At 47.4% G+C, this 15554-nt stretch overlaps 1 protein-coding gene and 1 non-coding gene across 6 annotated transcripts in view; both read left to right on the forward strand.

The window, feature by feature from the left end:
- Positions 1–13275, forward strand: part of TMTC3 (transmembrane O-mannosyltransferase targeting cadherins 3) — a 36241-nt gene extending 22966 nt beyond the window's left edge. For 4 of the 5 annotated variants that reach the window (XM_078594154.1, XM_078594155.1, XM_078594156.1 and 1 more), the window contains 3 exons: positions 459–628; positions 1297–1523; positions 2653–13275. In XM_078594154.1, the coding sequence (XP_078450280.1) occupies positions 459–628; positions 1297–1523; positions 2653–3575 (1320 nt within the window). In that variant the 3' untranslated portion in view covers positions 3576–13275. The remainder of the gene's footprint in view (positions 1–458; positions 629–1296; positions 1524–2652) is intronic. The other variant, XM_078594157.1, reaches the window with a different exon arrangement.
- On the forward strand, positions 1810–1916 carry LOC144719221 (U6 spliceosomal RNA). The gene has a single exon (XR_013585570.1). It is a non-coding gene; the product is annotated as a U6 spliceosomal RNA (small nuclear RNA).
- Positions 13276–15554: the final 2279 nt, after the last annotated feature.

Raw genomic sequence — 15554 nt, forward strand, 5'->3', positions numbered from 1 at the left:
TCTCTGATTGACCACACTCCCCTGCCCACTCCCACCCACTTTCTCAGCCACTCTTACCCTCATCCTGGAATCCAATCTCCCACTCACGTGATCATTCGTCATCCCCTCACTCACCTACGCAGCCATTGTATTCTCCCACTCTCCCACCCACTCTTCTGACAGCTCACTTGGCTACTCTCCTCCTCTGCAGTTCACGCCACTAATCTCACATCACCCTTTCGTGTTTTCTAACCTCTCGCCCACCTTAATACTCACTTGCTCACCCACTCTTCCACTCTCCTTTATACTTTACCACTCTCCCATCCACCCACTGTCCCACCTATCTACCTGCTCCCCAAACAGCTATCCCACTCTCTCACGACCCTGCACAGTTTGATGAATAATGTTGTTTCCCAGGAATCTCTGCAACTGAACCATCTAGTTTCCACCGAACTTTCTCCGTGTCCTCCCCCCACCAGGTGGTGCCAGGCAGGAAGTATTCGGCGCGAGTGGCTCCGAATCACCTGAACGTGTACCTGCACCTGGCGAGCATCATCCGCACCAACGAGTCTCGCCTGCAGGAGGCCGACTCGCTGTACCGCCAGGCCATCGCCATGCGGCCCGACTTCACGCAGGCCTACATCAGCCGGTGTGACACCCCTTTGTGCGGTCGCTCGCTGTGCTGTCAGCGGTCGGCGTGCCAAATTGTCCCTTAAAACACTTTGTCCTTTCTTTCTTGGTTCGTAGCTGGGCTTGGGCTCACTGATGTGCCGTTATGGGAGTAAAACACGTCTGTGGTGACACTGCCAAAGTTCCTTTTGTTGAATGGTTTTCTGCTGAGAGGCTGAGCTATCATCATGCAAAGTCTTCCATTTTGCATATTGAATACCTTTTTGTCATGATCTTTGAAAGCCAAAGTGGCGGCTGTGATCCACCGGTGGAAATTCCATATTCTCATGGTGAGAGCCAGCCTGTCTATGCAACAACTACTGTCTTGATTTTCTACAAAGTGGTACTCATATTTTTGGTAAGTCAGTCTTCGAATGAAATTTTGAAATTGAAACCTTGCCTACACTTTAAGCATAGTGCCACTCGACCAGATGATAATGTTTAGTTCTATTTCCATACCCACAATGCAGTTTTGCGAGACCTACATTTTCACTCGGCATTCTCAACATCACTCTGTGTCAAGGTCTTGTATCTACACCAAGACAAAATTGAAACGAATTTATCATTTCAGACAATTATCGCTGCCTGTGACCTTGTGACCCCGCACTTACCCATAACCCTGTGACCTCATGACCCCTCTGCGGTTAGTGGGGAGCTGCTGCTGAAGATGCAGCGGCTGCCGGAGGCGCGCGCGGCGTACGAGAAGGCCGTGGCGCTGGACGGGGACAACGCCGACCTCTGGTACAACCTGGCCATTGTGCACATCGAGCTGCGGCAGCCGCGCGATGCCCTCGCCCACTTTGAGCGCGCGCTCGCCCTCAAGCCAGCGCACCGCCTCGCGCTCTTCAACTCCGCCCTGCTCATCCAGGAGACTGGTGCGTGTGTGCGCACGTGTGCGTGTACTTGGTAGTAGGTCGACTCGGCCTCAAATGATTACCGGATGTGGTGTGTAGACATCGCCACTTAGGGAGACAAAGGCGGCCGGGCGTGGTGCTGACCACTCACCCCCTCGGGCGCCATGGTGGCGAGATGTTAACTACCTCGCCTGGTATACAGGAGGGTCATGGTAAACTAAAAATTGTTTACGGTAGTTTAGTGTCTTGTGCTGTACCGACCTTCATAGGTGCTTGTGAACAGCACTTGCCCCAACAGTCGGTTAAAGGCTACACAGGTCTTCTTAGTCGTTGTGTACTTTGGAATGATACAGAGAAGATTAGCATGGCCCCTGTGCAAGGGTGACACAAATTCATAAAGCATTGCATCTTGGCCAGAATCTGAACCAGTCTTGGGCCTTCTAGGAGTACCTGTTTCAATGTGCAAACATCAGAACTCATCCACCAACTTTGATGTAAGACAGAAACAATGTTTGGCGACTGCCGGCTCACGTGCCTGGAGCAGTCAGTCACTGCGCTTCCCGAACCGCTGAATCACTGTCGGTATTAAAAAAACTAACTCAAAACCTCGTCAAGAGCCACAAGTGACATTACACATCTCAATCTCATTGGATGGGACGAATCGTGACTGTTTAACATCTGTTTTTACACGCTTTTATTTAACTCACTCTGTCTGTTGTCGTATCCTCAAATCTTGTAACTCGATTTTAACCCACTTCCCAATGTCGTATCGACTGCAACCTTGGTATACGTATGTCATACTGATGACAATACTATATTCTATCATTAAAAATATAAATATTTTTAAACAATCTTTGTTATATGTTATGTTCCGGCTTGGGTCTAATTGTCCACGCTCAACTCACGTTGGCTGTAAATCACCACAGTCCCTTACTTATGGCAAGCCTCGGGGCCACTTCCTGGAGTCGTGGAGTTCTGCCATTAATTGTACAGTACATTTCATTAAAGCGTGTTTTTTTTTAAAGTATTTTTAAATATTATTCTTTTTGCAAACGGCTTGCTGAATTACAGCGCCTTAGAATCAGCCGTTATTTTTTAGAGTCGCCTACTCACTTGCCTGCCCGCTCCCCCCCCCTCTGCATCTCCGCAGGTGCCAGCGATCTGCTGGAGGAGGCTCACGGGCGGCTCCTGCGCTACGCCGAACTGGAGCCCTCCGACGAGAAGGCCTACTTCAACCTTGGCATGGTGGCCACCGACATGGGCCGCGCAGACGAGGCGGAGCGCTGGCTCCGGCGCGCCGTCGCCCTGCGGCCCGACTTCCGCGGCGCGCTCTTCAACCTGGCGCTGCTGCTGGTGCAGTCGCGGCACGAGCTGGACGCGCTGCCCGTGCTCGAGCAGCTGCTGGAGCACCACCCGCAGCACGCCAAGGCGCTGGTGCTGCAGGGCGACGTGCTGCTGAACCGGCGGGGTGACGCGGCCGGCGCCAGGCGCGCCTTCCAGCGGGCGCTGGCCGCCGAGCCGGGCAACTCGCAGGCCAAGCACAACCTGTGCGTGGTGATGTTCGAGGAGGGCGAGCTAGCGCGTGCACACGACTGCCTGCGCGAGGCGCTGGCCATGGCGCCTGACGAGGAGTACATCCGGCGCCACCTCGCCGTCGTGGCTGCAAAGCTCGCCGAGCACGAGCGGCAGCAGCACCAACAGCAGAACCAGCAGCAGAACCAGCAAGAGCATCAGCAGCAGGAGGAGGTGCGCAATCGGCAGCAACAACAGAATCGACAGAAACCGCCGAACCAGCGAGAGCAGGAGCAGAATGATTACGTAGAGCAGCATAGGGAGAGTCATCAGCAGCAGCAGAGTAGTGATGATGTCGGAGAGGAACCGTCGGTGATGAGGCGTCACCGACGAGATAGTGATAGCCTGAGCCCACAGGCAGAGAATGATGGGAGGAAGCTCAAGGAGGATGTGGATGGGACGAGCGAGGCCCCTGCTGGGCGTGCCCAGGACATTGAGCGGAAGCGCAGAGAAGCGCTGAAGCGGCTGGAGGAGATAGAGCAAGCGTTAGATGGCATCTAGGCGATAGTCCGGGACGGGAGTTCTCAACCCATGGGCCTGCTGAGAATCTGGAGGATGCAAGCACCATTAGTGAGGATTCAGACAAGGCTGCGTAACTTTGCACACAGGTAGCTTTTTTGTTGTTACAAAGCCAAGACAAAGTTGACTGTACAGGCGACCCCCGCACCTACGACCTAAGTCGAACCCCTATTTCCCATAGGCGCAATATTATACATTGGAGTTCCATTCTTGGTAAACCCATTACATACCATGTAATACTAAAATTTACCACGATAATTTATGAAAACAAAACTAACAAACATTATTGTAACTTAACATAACATTTATAAACATTTATTAAGTAAAAACAGACGCTTATATTTGAAAATCCTCAAGTACTTTTCTGCATCTTCTTTTAAGCCGTAGCAAAAGGTGAAAAAAAAATCTAAATTTAAAGAGAATTTACGATGAAGTGAGGAGGGTTGTGAAAGAGATGCTGCGTTTGCTCTCGGTGCAGCTGCAGACTGTTGGGCTAGACTGTACATAGGCATTCAGCAGAAGAACAAAGCAGCGCTACCTGGCAACGATTGTGCCCATAACACGTGCAGATTTGTTGCCAACCGACTCAGTGTCGGTAGCAGCTGTTAGGTGGTCGTAGATACGAGTTTTGGTCGTTACTGTGGGGGTCTTAATTACTATAACAAAGGTCGTAAAAGCGGAGGGTCACAAGTCGAGCCGGCGTAAGTCGGGGATCACATGTAATTAAGAACAAGGCTCTGTTGTCAACCTATGTCGCGTTGTCTGCATTATTTTTTTAGGCAATTCTAATGCGGTAAATATGTAGCATTATTGACAGGCTAGCCATTAATGACTGGGGTCATTATCTGGCATGATGCGCTTTTCCCATAAGTCAGTTGGGTCAGTTTCATATGAACGTTGTGGCGTCGTGTAGGGCTGTGGATGCCACAGTAACTACGATCACAGGAAGCTGCATCACAGGAAGTTGCCACATCACTCCGATGGTGAGAAATCACCCTGTACAAATGTTATCCTTGTGGGCTATGCTTAGGAGGTTCACAACATTTATATAGTCATTGGCCATTATTTATCGAGCAGATGGGCAACTGAGTTTCAAGGCTTTTTTTTTTAAGGAAAGTTGCTTCGGATGTTGGACAATCCCTCATGAGTATTATTGTGTGCGCTAGATGGAACTGAAGTATCTGGAGAAGATGCATGCAGAAGAGGAGAACATACTAAAATAAATCCATCGTGGGCGTAAGTCGGGAATCTACTTCCTGTGCCTGCCTCTTTCGGTCAACTTTGATGTCACCTGCAGATTGGACACCTCAAGATCACCGTGTTCTATGCACAGTCCGCCGCCAATCCCACCTTCGTTATCTTTACCACTCAACAAAGTGCTCAGGGGTCTGCACGGCATCTTTGAGTTGGCGCCCCTTCACGCCTACTTCTCCTGCAACCCTAAATTATTATATAACACTAATCTACACAACACTAATTGCTTCTGGCGCTGTTACAAAATGAACATCTGACCTGTAAGCACTGCTGTCACAGTCTCATCATTGCCATCTGTCTGGCTTCAGTCTTCCCATTGATCACCAACATCCAGTGCCTGTATCAGTAATTTCCCCTTTATCCGTCATGTACGTGGGTCATACCAATCGCAACCTCTTTTACCTTTCATAAAGTCCTGGCCTGATACATTTCGCGAAGAACTCGTCTCGTTGGGTGGACTATTTGCTTTTTAACAAAGAAGACCCGTTTCACTGGACGGCCGGCCCCTTAAAATCTGCAGATGATTCGATGTGCAGCAGCCTGCAATCCAGCTGTAAGATGCTGGTATCGCCTGCGGGAGCGCTCTCTTCAATATCACTGCTACGCTTAACCAAAGGCATCCGTCTGCTGTGAAGTGGATGGTCAATGACAATGTGAAATTATCGCTTGCGAGAGAAGGCCACTGCGCCTCTTTCATAGCACGATCGTCGGAATTGAATCATTAACCCGTGGTTTAGTTGGGCAAGTATAATGACGAGCAGTCAGTAACTGTAGAGGTTTTTTTTTCCAGTCCTCCCTTAAAGGAAAATAGAGGAAGAGAGAATTGAGTTTGATGAGTTTTGTTTACACTCGGGAGCAGCGTATTTTGAAGGACACGAAGGAAGTGAGAGTTATGAAAGTTGTTTAAATAGCGCAGTACTTTTTCAGAGCAAGACGAATAGAAGGGAAGCTAAATTGAGAGTGATCAGTAGTTGATGGCATTATTTGTCAGGGCTTGAATAGAGCTCTACTCTAGGTTGAGCGAGCATGACCCCGTGAGAGTCCACGCAGTTGAGTTTACATCAGATGGGATATGTTGGTGTTAAACGCAACCGGTGGTCTCTAGCCACCTGTTTGAAAGTGGCACCCAGTTAATGTATTAATAAAAGCATATTTTTCGTCCAATTAAGAGCAGTTCGAGTGCTTAACAGGCAGATATGAGTATTTGTAAATGCCTGTTGGAAATCACGGTGTGAATTGATGGCAGGTAATGAATATAATGAATTGTGCAGTGTGCAACAATGTAGTTTCACAAGTGTTTGTATTGTTGTAAGGCTGCCCGCACGTTCAGGCAATGTTCTATTTGACAATACGCGTTGTATACCAGGGAAAACAATGTTTTGTTTGTCCCAGTTTTCGTTTTGTTTTAGAGCTCTCCCGACCTTATTGTGAGTTCACCGCTTCAGGTGATCGCCGCGCTTCGCTGCCACGAGGAATAACTTTAGGGCAAAGCTCAAGAGCAAAGCTGTTCCTCATCCGTTCTGTTCCACATAATGCGTTCGAGCAATCACGTAAACTGACGCCACGCTCAAACAAGTATTTCGTTGACAGCGTTGGGATTTACACGCGATATCATAGTAGAGGCTGGTCTCTTTCTCTCCACGGGACAACTATTGTTGACTTTTCCACAAAGTAGGGAGGGAGACGATGCTTCAGAGTTGACTCCCGACCTGGATTTGAACTCGCAACCTTTCTGACTCCCGAGTCGAGATCTCTAAAGCACAGCGTCAGCCAGATAGACGAAAACGTTCATACGCGCTTAGGCATCTATGCACAGTGTAAATTGGATAAGGCACGCACACACACACATTCGAAGCCTTTTTGTAGTTTTGGGCATTTTTCAGGGTAGCGCTCACGGTTTGCGATGGTGTGACTGTGCATCAGAGGAAAATGTCAGTGAAGTTATTTTCTCCGGCGCAGCGTCTCGTGACGGAAGTGATTGGATCGATGTTGACGTTGCCCGGCATTTACACCTCTCGACCGCCTCGGTGTATTGACAAGCATCAAGAAAGATAACCCGTGCAAAAACTTTGAGCACAGTTTCACCCTTAACTGTATTTTGCAAAAGTAAGATATAGCTAGCCTGAAGCTGCGGTTTCAACTCTATCACTTTAGTCGAAAACAAAGCTTGCACCACGTCCGTGGGTGGTGTACGTTTTATTAAGTGATAACCGAGAAAAGTACCTTGTCTACAAACGGTGGATGACTATCATGTTTCGTACGGATGTGGGTAATGGTTGATAAGAATAATTGCAAGCCGAAAGTTTTTACCCTAAAGTTAAACGCACAGATGATGCTTATCCCCAGTGTCAATCTGATAGCTCATGTAAATACCAGGGCAACCTTATACTGTAATCCATATCCCTTAACGCAACACCTTAAACCACCCCTCCCCTCCCACTTTTGACAATCTTCGTCGAATATAAAACCCAGCTCTCAAAGCCAAACTTTGAAGCCCACACCCTTAAAAGGCTGCATTAGGTTAGCTCTGACGTTATTATCAGAGATCAACAAACTTGCCCCCAGTAAAGCTGCAAGTGCCTTAAGTGTTGTAAACAAACACCAAGATGTTAGACTTTGTAAGTGTGGATCCGTGTGTGTCACCTGGGGAGCGGTGGTGCAGCGGTTAGCGCGTTACACTCCGAACCCGGCTTCCCGAGTTCGATTCCCCCTCATGGCCAACACCAGTAACGATTATCTGAACTGGTCCCGGGCCTCCCCTAGGTCGACTCAGCCTCAAATGAGTACCTGGTGCGGTGTGTAAAACATCGCCACTAGGGAGACAAAGGCGGCCGGGCGTGGTGCTGGCCACCCACCCCCTCGTGTGCCGTGCCAGCCTTCATAGGTGCTCTCTAATTGCACTTGCCCCAACATCCTGTTAAGGCTATATAGGGGATTTTTGTCTTTGTTTGTTCCTGTGTTGGCTTTGCGCGTACTTATATACTGGGGTGTGGAAGTGTCGTGGGGTTTGTAATGCGCTACGATTCCGTTGACATTTTTTTTCTTCGTTTCATGCCCATGCACGTTCGTGGCACATATTACTAGCATGTGTGCGCCGGGCCTTTCCTCGGTCACTTTACCTTAAAAAAAAAAGTACTCGGTGCGGTAGAGACGCAGGCGGGTGGGGTCCTGGCCACACCTCATGTGCCCTGCTGCCATCAATTGTCACTGCAGTGTAATTCCGTCCAACGCTGTTTTCAATACTTCATGGTACTGCGCTACGATCTCAGCAGTCAGTTTTAAAATTCCTGGCTACGATGGCACACGATGACTTTACCTAACCAGCACCTCAGGCAGGTTGGCTCAGCCTAAAATAACTACGGTGCCGAGTGACATTGTATTCAATATCTGTGCGGTAAAGCTGTCGCCGGTCTCATCACTCTCACTGCTTACACGTGGCTGAAAGAAAGCCCATACGCACCAAATAACGAAAGTTATTTCAAACAAATTAGTTGGTGAGCCTGGGTTCGATTTCAGACTCGGGAGTCGTTCTGCGTGGAGTTTATAGGTTCTCTCCTGCTCTGCATCAGTTTATTTCGGGTTCTCCCAATTGCCTCCCATCGAATAAACTGGTATGGGCTAAATATCCCCATGCTAAAAGAAAATACCTGAAAATTACCCAATTGTGATTCCACAGCAAGCATCACTTCCTACTTTTAAAACTTGTCAGGACCCTCCTGAATAATATTCTTGACACTCAGCGAGGCTTTCCCAGGTAAACAAGCAAAATAATTATAATATTGGGTTTTAGGCAAATGCGAGTGGGTATATGTGGCTCTGGATAAACCCCCCCCGCCTTCCCCCATGTCTCTCATACCAAACGGGGTGGAAATAGTGGGTCAATGTTTGCTTGTGAGCAGCTGCGTGTTCTGAGTGAGGGTAGCGGTAGTGTAGTGGGGTTAGCACGTTGCGCTACGAATCCGGTGACCCAATTTCAATTCCCGCTCAAGAACAATAACTGGAGAACATTTTTAACCGGTTATGGACATCCACTAGGTCGACTCAGCCTTAAATGAGTATACCTGGTGCCGTGTGCAAACAGCACTGAGGAGACAAAGGCAGCCTGGCGTGGTGTTGGCCTCCCCACCCTGTCGCATGCCCATGTCCACTAATCGTACATGTTCCAAGAGTATATTTTTTAAAAGAGCTATTGGGGGGAGGGAAACCTCTGTCTTTGTTCACCCGAGTGAATGGTGCTGTGTGCGAGGTGTTACAACATGCCTCTGAACATATACACGTGCTCGTGTTCGACATTTCTACCCCAGGCTTATCTCAGGATTTCACGAATGCTTTGTAGGCAATCCGGGAGTCATGTGGAGAAAGCGCGTTATGTGTTGCACTGTTTCAGCTCTTGTTGACAGCTTAATTAACTGTTTAAATTAGACCCCGTCGTTTTCACTATTGTTACTTTCGAAGCTTCCGAAGTCTACCGATATTTGTTCTATCCCCCACTATGTCATTGGGTTTAGTCTTTTTTTTATTGGTCATGCAATGACTTCAAATTTTCCATTCAACCCTACAAGCCACCTCTATTGCCTGGATCCTAACACCCCGATTTCTGGCAGAAGCAAACCACCACCCAACATAATTACTTGGTGTGCTGGTGGTGTGAGTAAACCACATCGGCGATGGGGAGAGAAAGGTGGCAAGGTGTGCACGATTCCGGCCACAACCTCATCTCGTGTTGCATTGGCCTTGGTAGGTGCTCACATGGACTTCACTAACCGTTTAATAATGTCAAACCATAATAGTGCAACTCTTTTATCAGTACACTGCCGGAGGAAGGCCTCCCCGTGCCGTATGCGTCACGACGGTTGTTTGGCCATACTTCACCGTGTTTGGTCCGTGTGCGTTGGTGAAGAGGTTCTCGGGACTGGTTGAGGTATCACTCGCCACCGATGTTGGCTCTGGCTAGAAATTTAACTCGGGTCGCCGGGTTCATAGCGCAGTGTGCTAACCACTGCACCACCACCCGCGTCCCCCGTCCACCTCCCCAAGGGTTTATCCAGACTGAAAAAATAGTTTATCAGAGCCATGCTGCATGCTAAGCATTCCTCGTGTTCCTAAGCCTTAACACTCAAATTCAGATCTTTGACTCATGACGTTTACAGACCATTGTGTTGTTTTGCTCACAAGAAAAAACTAGTCTTTGTCGCTTCGGATTGACTGTTTATGATTTGCCACCTATTGATAGTGCATGTCGACGGTTTCGTCGTTTTTGAGAAAACTGCAGATGTTAAGCAGGAGAATGAAAACTGTGTTTTCTGCATGGAGGACCTATCAACTTCGTACGAGTGTTCCTGCCCCTCTTTGCAGTCTGTCAGCTATTGTGCCAGATGATATCAGTCCCGATGTTTTCACAGCTGTCATCCAATTGATCTCGTGTCCGTCCTCCTGTTACCTCTTACCTATGCCCTGTAGGATGATGTTGGAAAGTCCCAGGTTTTTCTTGTCAAGTGTCCAAACGATTTCATTTTCTTCTCCTTCCCTCGTGCAAGCAGTTGGCGTGTTTGTGTTCTTCTCCTCTTCGGAGTGTAAAATGACGCGCTTTGTATAGCACAGTATTCTTAGTGTTAGCTAGGGGCAAGGAATTCCACCACCCTGCCAGCGTGCAGATGGGGTCGCTGGCATGATAATTACGATTGCAGAGCACCCGTGTTGCTCGCGTTCCTCTGTAATGTGTCACTCGTGTGGTGTAATTTTGGGCGTGGTGAAGTCTAGGAGGTATTTAAGGCTTGCACTACGCATAGTACACTACAGAGCACTGTTGTTCTTCGTAATTTTTATTTGTTACTACTGCATATGTATTTCTAAATGTCAACAACACGCACTCCCTGTTTCACAATGATCCCTCCAGAAAAGTGTTCACGGATACACTTAAAATATGGTTCTCAAAGGCCACGTTATCCGTTACTCTGCAATAAGACCTGATGGGATAAAACCTTGGCACTGGCGAAAATACTTCACCAGTCTCGTCAACACTGTCTGAAGCATATGGGCAGTAAAGCAAGGGACATTTCCCCGAACTGTAATTTTTCGTAACATTTCCAGCAATTATTTGGTGATACTGCATTGGCAGCGGTACACAATCACAAGAAAATAAAACATTGATACATTCATCAACGACACTACATTAAAATTATATGATAGGTGCTATTTAAAGCATTGGGCCTTCTTAATATTGAAAAATAAAAAAAAATAAGGATTGCATAACACTTAAAGGACTGAAAGAGCAGTGGTTTACACGTAATTACATTAAACCCTGCATTAGTGCATACAATAACACTTCACAGTAGACTAACATCATTAGACACTGGTCCTTCTTCGAAGCAGACAACAGATAGATAACCTTTACCGAGTTGTGAATGGCATGTTTACAATGTGTTCACTACGTGGCATGTCTTAAGAACAATGTTCCCTTGTCAACCCATTGTAAAATCATCATCGGCCAATGATATATTCACTCCTGGATGGATGCCTCCTTAAGACGTCACCGTCTTTCACGGTGTTGAAAGGCGAAAGTCCGTCTGTAGCATCTTAACACGAGTCGAGTAAAATAAAATCGGTCATTTGAATTGAAATATGCTTACGTTTAAAGGAACGAACGAACGAATCGTTTTAAGCTGAGAAATTTACAGTGAGATCAACTGGGCATGTCTGCTGTGGAGCTACAGTTGGTTTAAGTTGGAGGAACATTCCGTGTTTTTATAGCTGACTCATATGTGTTAGCGTTATAGCAGAACGCTTGACTCGTCATCTGGCCATAAATGCACCTCTTACTCTGCTATGGTTGAATCAGCCGTGGCCAATGAAGTTCAGTTCCTCTGTTGAACGCTAACAACGGATTTCGTAACCAGACTGGTCCCTGCCAAAGCAATGTGGAATTGTCACCACTGGCTAAGGGTCACTCCTGAAGATGAGCACCATCCCTTGTTTGATCAGGAAACCACGATGACTTTTCACATGTATTTTGGCTCTGTATTTATCATTTGTAAGGCAGTTTTAACGATGACGCTGGTATGGTGTTTTGAGCCTTATGTTATATTTACTTGCAGGGTTTTTTTACAACCTGTTTTGTCACTAGTTGTATAATGTTATGTTATGAGATCTCACCAAGATTCCACTCTAGGTCCTCTTCACTGGAAGGCAGTGTAATCCTCACCAGAGAATGATCCCATCGGGCAAAGATGCTACTGCAGAATTGCATCAATAAGTCTACGCAGTTTCATCTTTCTTATCCAGAAACCAGATATTGCTGCTTTCAATAACTGACTTCAGGGAAAGTTTCGCCGTGTTACCATCTTTTTGTGAAAGCCACAAAAAGCTGGGAATGGTCAAAACGAGTTGACTTGGCATTTTTATTATTTTTAGTGTGCGATGTCATTGGTGACTAAGATCATCATATGCCACGCGTGAGGACCTGGTGTAAGCACCGGTGTTCATAGCCTAAACCAGGGATGGGGAACCTTTTTTCTGCCAAGGGCCATTTGGATATTTATAACATCATTCGCGGGCCATACAAAATTATCAACTTAAAAATTGGCCTGTTAAATTTGGAAAAACATTTAATTAACTCACCCCTAATGTGATGGCTGGAACTGCTTCTCTTTGGTGAGGCGTATGATGTTAGCTGGTATTGATGATGTTGTTGCTACTCGCAACTGCTTTTCCAGGTTTGCTCCTAGATTTATTGAATTTCGAGTCCCGCCTGCAGTTGCCTTGGCAGGGCCACACTAAATGATTTTGCGGGCCTTATACGGTCCGCGGGCCGGACGTTCCCCACCCCTGGCCTAAACTCTTCGGTGAAGACTCTGATCTGACATTCATTATGAACCACTTAAGCCACCCAGCCACATCATGTTTGTGATTTAAATGAACGCACATCCTGACGAACCAGTGAGGCTCTATAACATGCACGTTTGTGTCGTGGGTTGCTTAGTTGGGTGAAGGCATTATTTTGCAATGTTATCAAAATGTTTGACCGCTGCTTGTGCGCATGTGCGTGTATGTGTCCTGGGCCTCCCCTAGGTTAACTCAGGCGTAAATAAGTACCTGGTGCGGTGTTTACACATCAGCACTGGGGAGACAAAGGCGGCCGGTCGTGGTGTTGGCCACCCACCCCCTCGTGTGCCGTGCTAGCCTTGATAGGTGCTTGCTAACAGCACGGGGGGGGGGGGGGTCTTTATTTGGTAAATTACTTTGTGCAACAGCTGTGTATGGATAATCATTTGAGTCTGAAATCAATCTTAAGCTGCGAATTTAAGGTGCAGATTGGTCTCATTTCGGTGATTCATTGTGTCTGCGCGCCTTAATTCTAGTGGTGTGTTTATGTGCAGTTTTGTATGCAACGATACTCGTCAAAAATAAAAGGTCTTTATTTTGATGCTAAGAGACTCGAGCTGTGTTCTATGTTACACAAACTCAGTGGAATGTACATGAGGTTGCATTGTACGCAGATATATTTCTGAACAAGATTAAAGTGTTACCATATGTATGTGTTTTATAATCCTAGAGGAAGCAGCGTATCGTACAAGAACAAATATTGGCCGATGAAACACAACACTGGCCAATAGGAGTATTCATCACAGAAACAAACCACAAGGAATGATTGGGTAAACAGTTTGTGTCCAGACACATCCAGAATACATTTGTTATCATTATAATGAATTAACCACCTGTGGAATCTCCCACACTTCATTACAGACGATACCTTTTTGTGGTTATGCGATTTTTAAAGGCCACCATTAACAGACCACGGTATTATTCATAATTTGGCTTAATACTTATAAAAAATATATGGTGTAAACCCTTCGCCACCCAACCAGAGCCGATTAATTAAAACGTCACGTGAATAAAACGTGCCAAATGTATTTCCGCTTAAGCACAAGGGTGTGGTTTGGAGATTAAGAAACTTGACACGTTTGTTCGCGTGACACATTAATTGGCTGTTGTCGGGTGGAGGGGGATTACGACGCATTCCCCGCTACTCCGATTAGCACGGGTGGGCTACGTGCGGTGCGAAAGAAGTTCCACACGCACCGTTTTCCACCACGACCTAACCCAAAAGCCCCAATTGTGAACCGTAATTTTGATCGTGAATGGCGATATATCAAACACAAAAATAGATCGCTTATAATAATAGACGATCTGTCACTGCTTGTGTCTCCATTCAGCACGCGACCACGATACGCATCGACACCACTGCTCATGGGCACGTATGCATGTTGTATGTTGAACTTCTTTCTCACCGTACGTAGCCAACCGTGCTAAGTGGGGGGGGGGGGGGGGCAAGAAACTAAACACAACAAAAGCATTTCGAAAGAAATCAGTTTTCAAACGAAATAATTATTTAAAAAGTGCATAGCTCCAACAGTGGCTTCCTAATATCGGAACGGCGGAGCGTTCCAGACGGCCGCAGAAGCGCATCTGAAAGCACCGCGCGATGCGGTGTGGAGCCCGTCTTTGTTCGATGGCCATCAAAAAAAACCGCTGCTGCTGCTACTGCGAGGGTGACCGTCGGAGTTCGCGCGTGCGATTTCGGCACGTTGCGAAGGTCAACGACGACGACGTACCGTCAAGATGGCAACGCATCGCTTCGGGTTTGGAAGCTGACCACCGGAAGATGCCTGGGATCCATCCGTGAGTCTGAGACAGTTTTTTTTTTCATCGCAACGGGGTCACAACAGTGGTTGTTCTAAAGAGCGCGCACTGCTATTGTCTGCTGTCAGCTTGGCTCGCTCGCGACGGAGTAAACTCGGGAGAGTGCGCGATAACAAATGTCCCGACGTATTTACTAAAGCACCCCACCGTTTGTTGATTTGGCTGTGCTGGTGTTTAGACAGTGGAGAGCTTCCTGTGAAGGGTCAGTTAAATATTTTGTATTTATATAACTCGGAGTTGAAATAGACCGAGTGAGACCAGAACTTTTGCTTCTTTTGCAAGGACGACGACGACCTAGGTTTACAGCGAGTTTTCATTTCAAGTGAGCAGAATATCCTGAAAGCATTTTGAATTGAACAAATCCGGACGAAATGTAACCGATGTTGTACGACTGTGTAATGAGGCTCTGCAAAGGGAACGGGGAATAGCATTCAAAAACATATGTTGGCCTCACTCCAACCCCCCCCCCCCAAAAAAAAAACCCCGCTCTTATTATTAATCGAGAAATGTCAGCTCACTTCAAGTCTCCCCGAATATCAATCATCGAAGCGTAGAAGCTTTTCCCCCCTGGAGCTGAATCACGTCTTGCGCGTTGTGTGTGCGGCGCGGTTGCCAAACAGACCTGCGGTGCAAAAACCGGCGCCTTATATACTGATGGGTTTCACTGTCCGCTCTCCTTGTGGAATGTGTAAATGGTTTAACTGCAAGTCATTTGGGATTATGGGGGACCCCGAACGCATGGCTTTCTCTCTTCAAAGCCACGGGGTGGGGGGGGGGGTCATAGTATTCCGTGCTCAATCTTCACCCACGACGTCCACATCGTCACCACGATCAGCATCGCTGAAGAACAATGCTGATCTATAGCTTGGCAGTGGCCTTCCTGCCAAGGTATAGATTGCAGCATTGAGGCTGCCCCCGAGGACTTGAGAGAGAACGAAAACAAATCACCGCGGCGAGCAAGCCCGACTACGAGAACCCAGCAGCTGCGAGAATCCAGCGCGCGTTCAG

This window comes from Lampetra planeri, chromosome 5, assembly GCF_965212315.1.
Source record: "Lampetra planeri chromosome 5, kcLamPlan1.2.h2, whole genome shotgun sequence".
Taxonomy (NCBI): domain Eukaryota; kingdom Metazoa; phylum Chordata; class Hyperoartia; order Petromyzontiformes; family Petromyzontidae; genus Lampetra; species Lampetra planeri.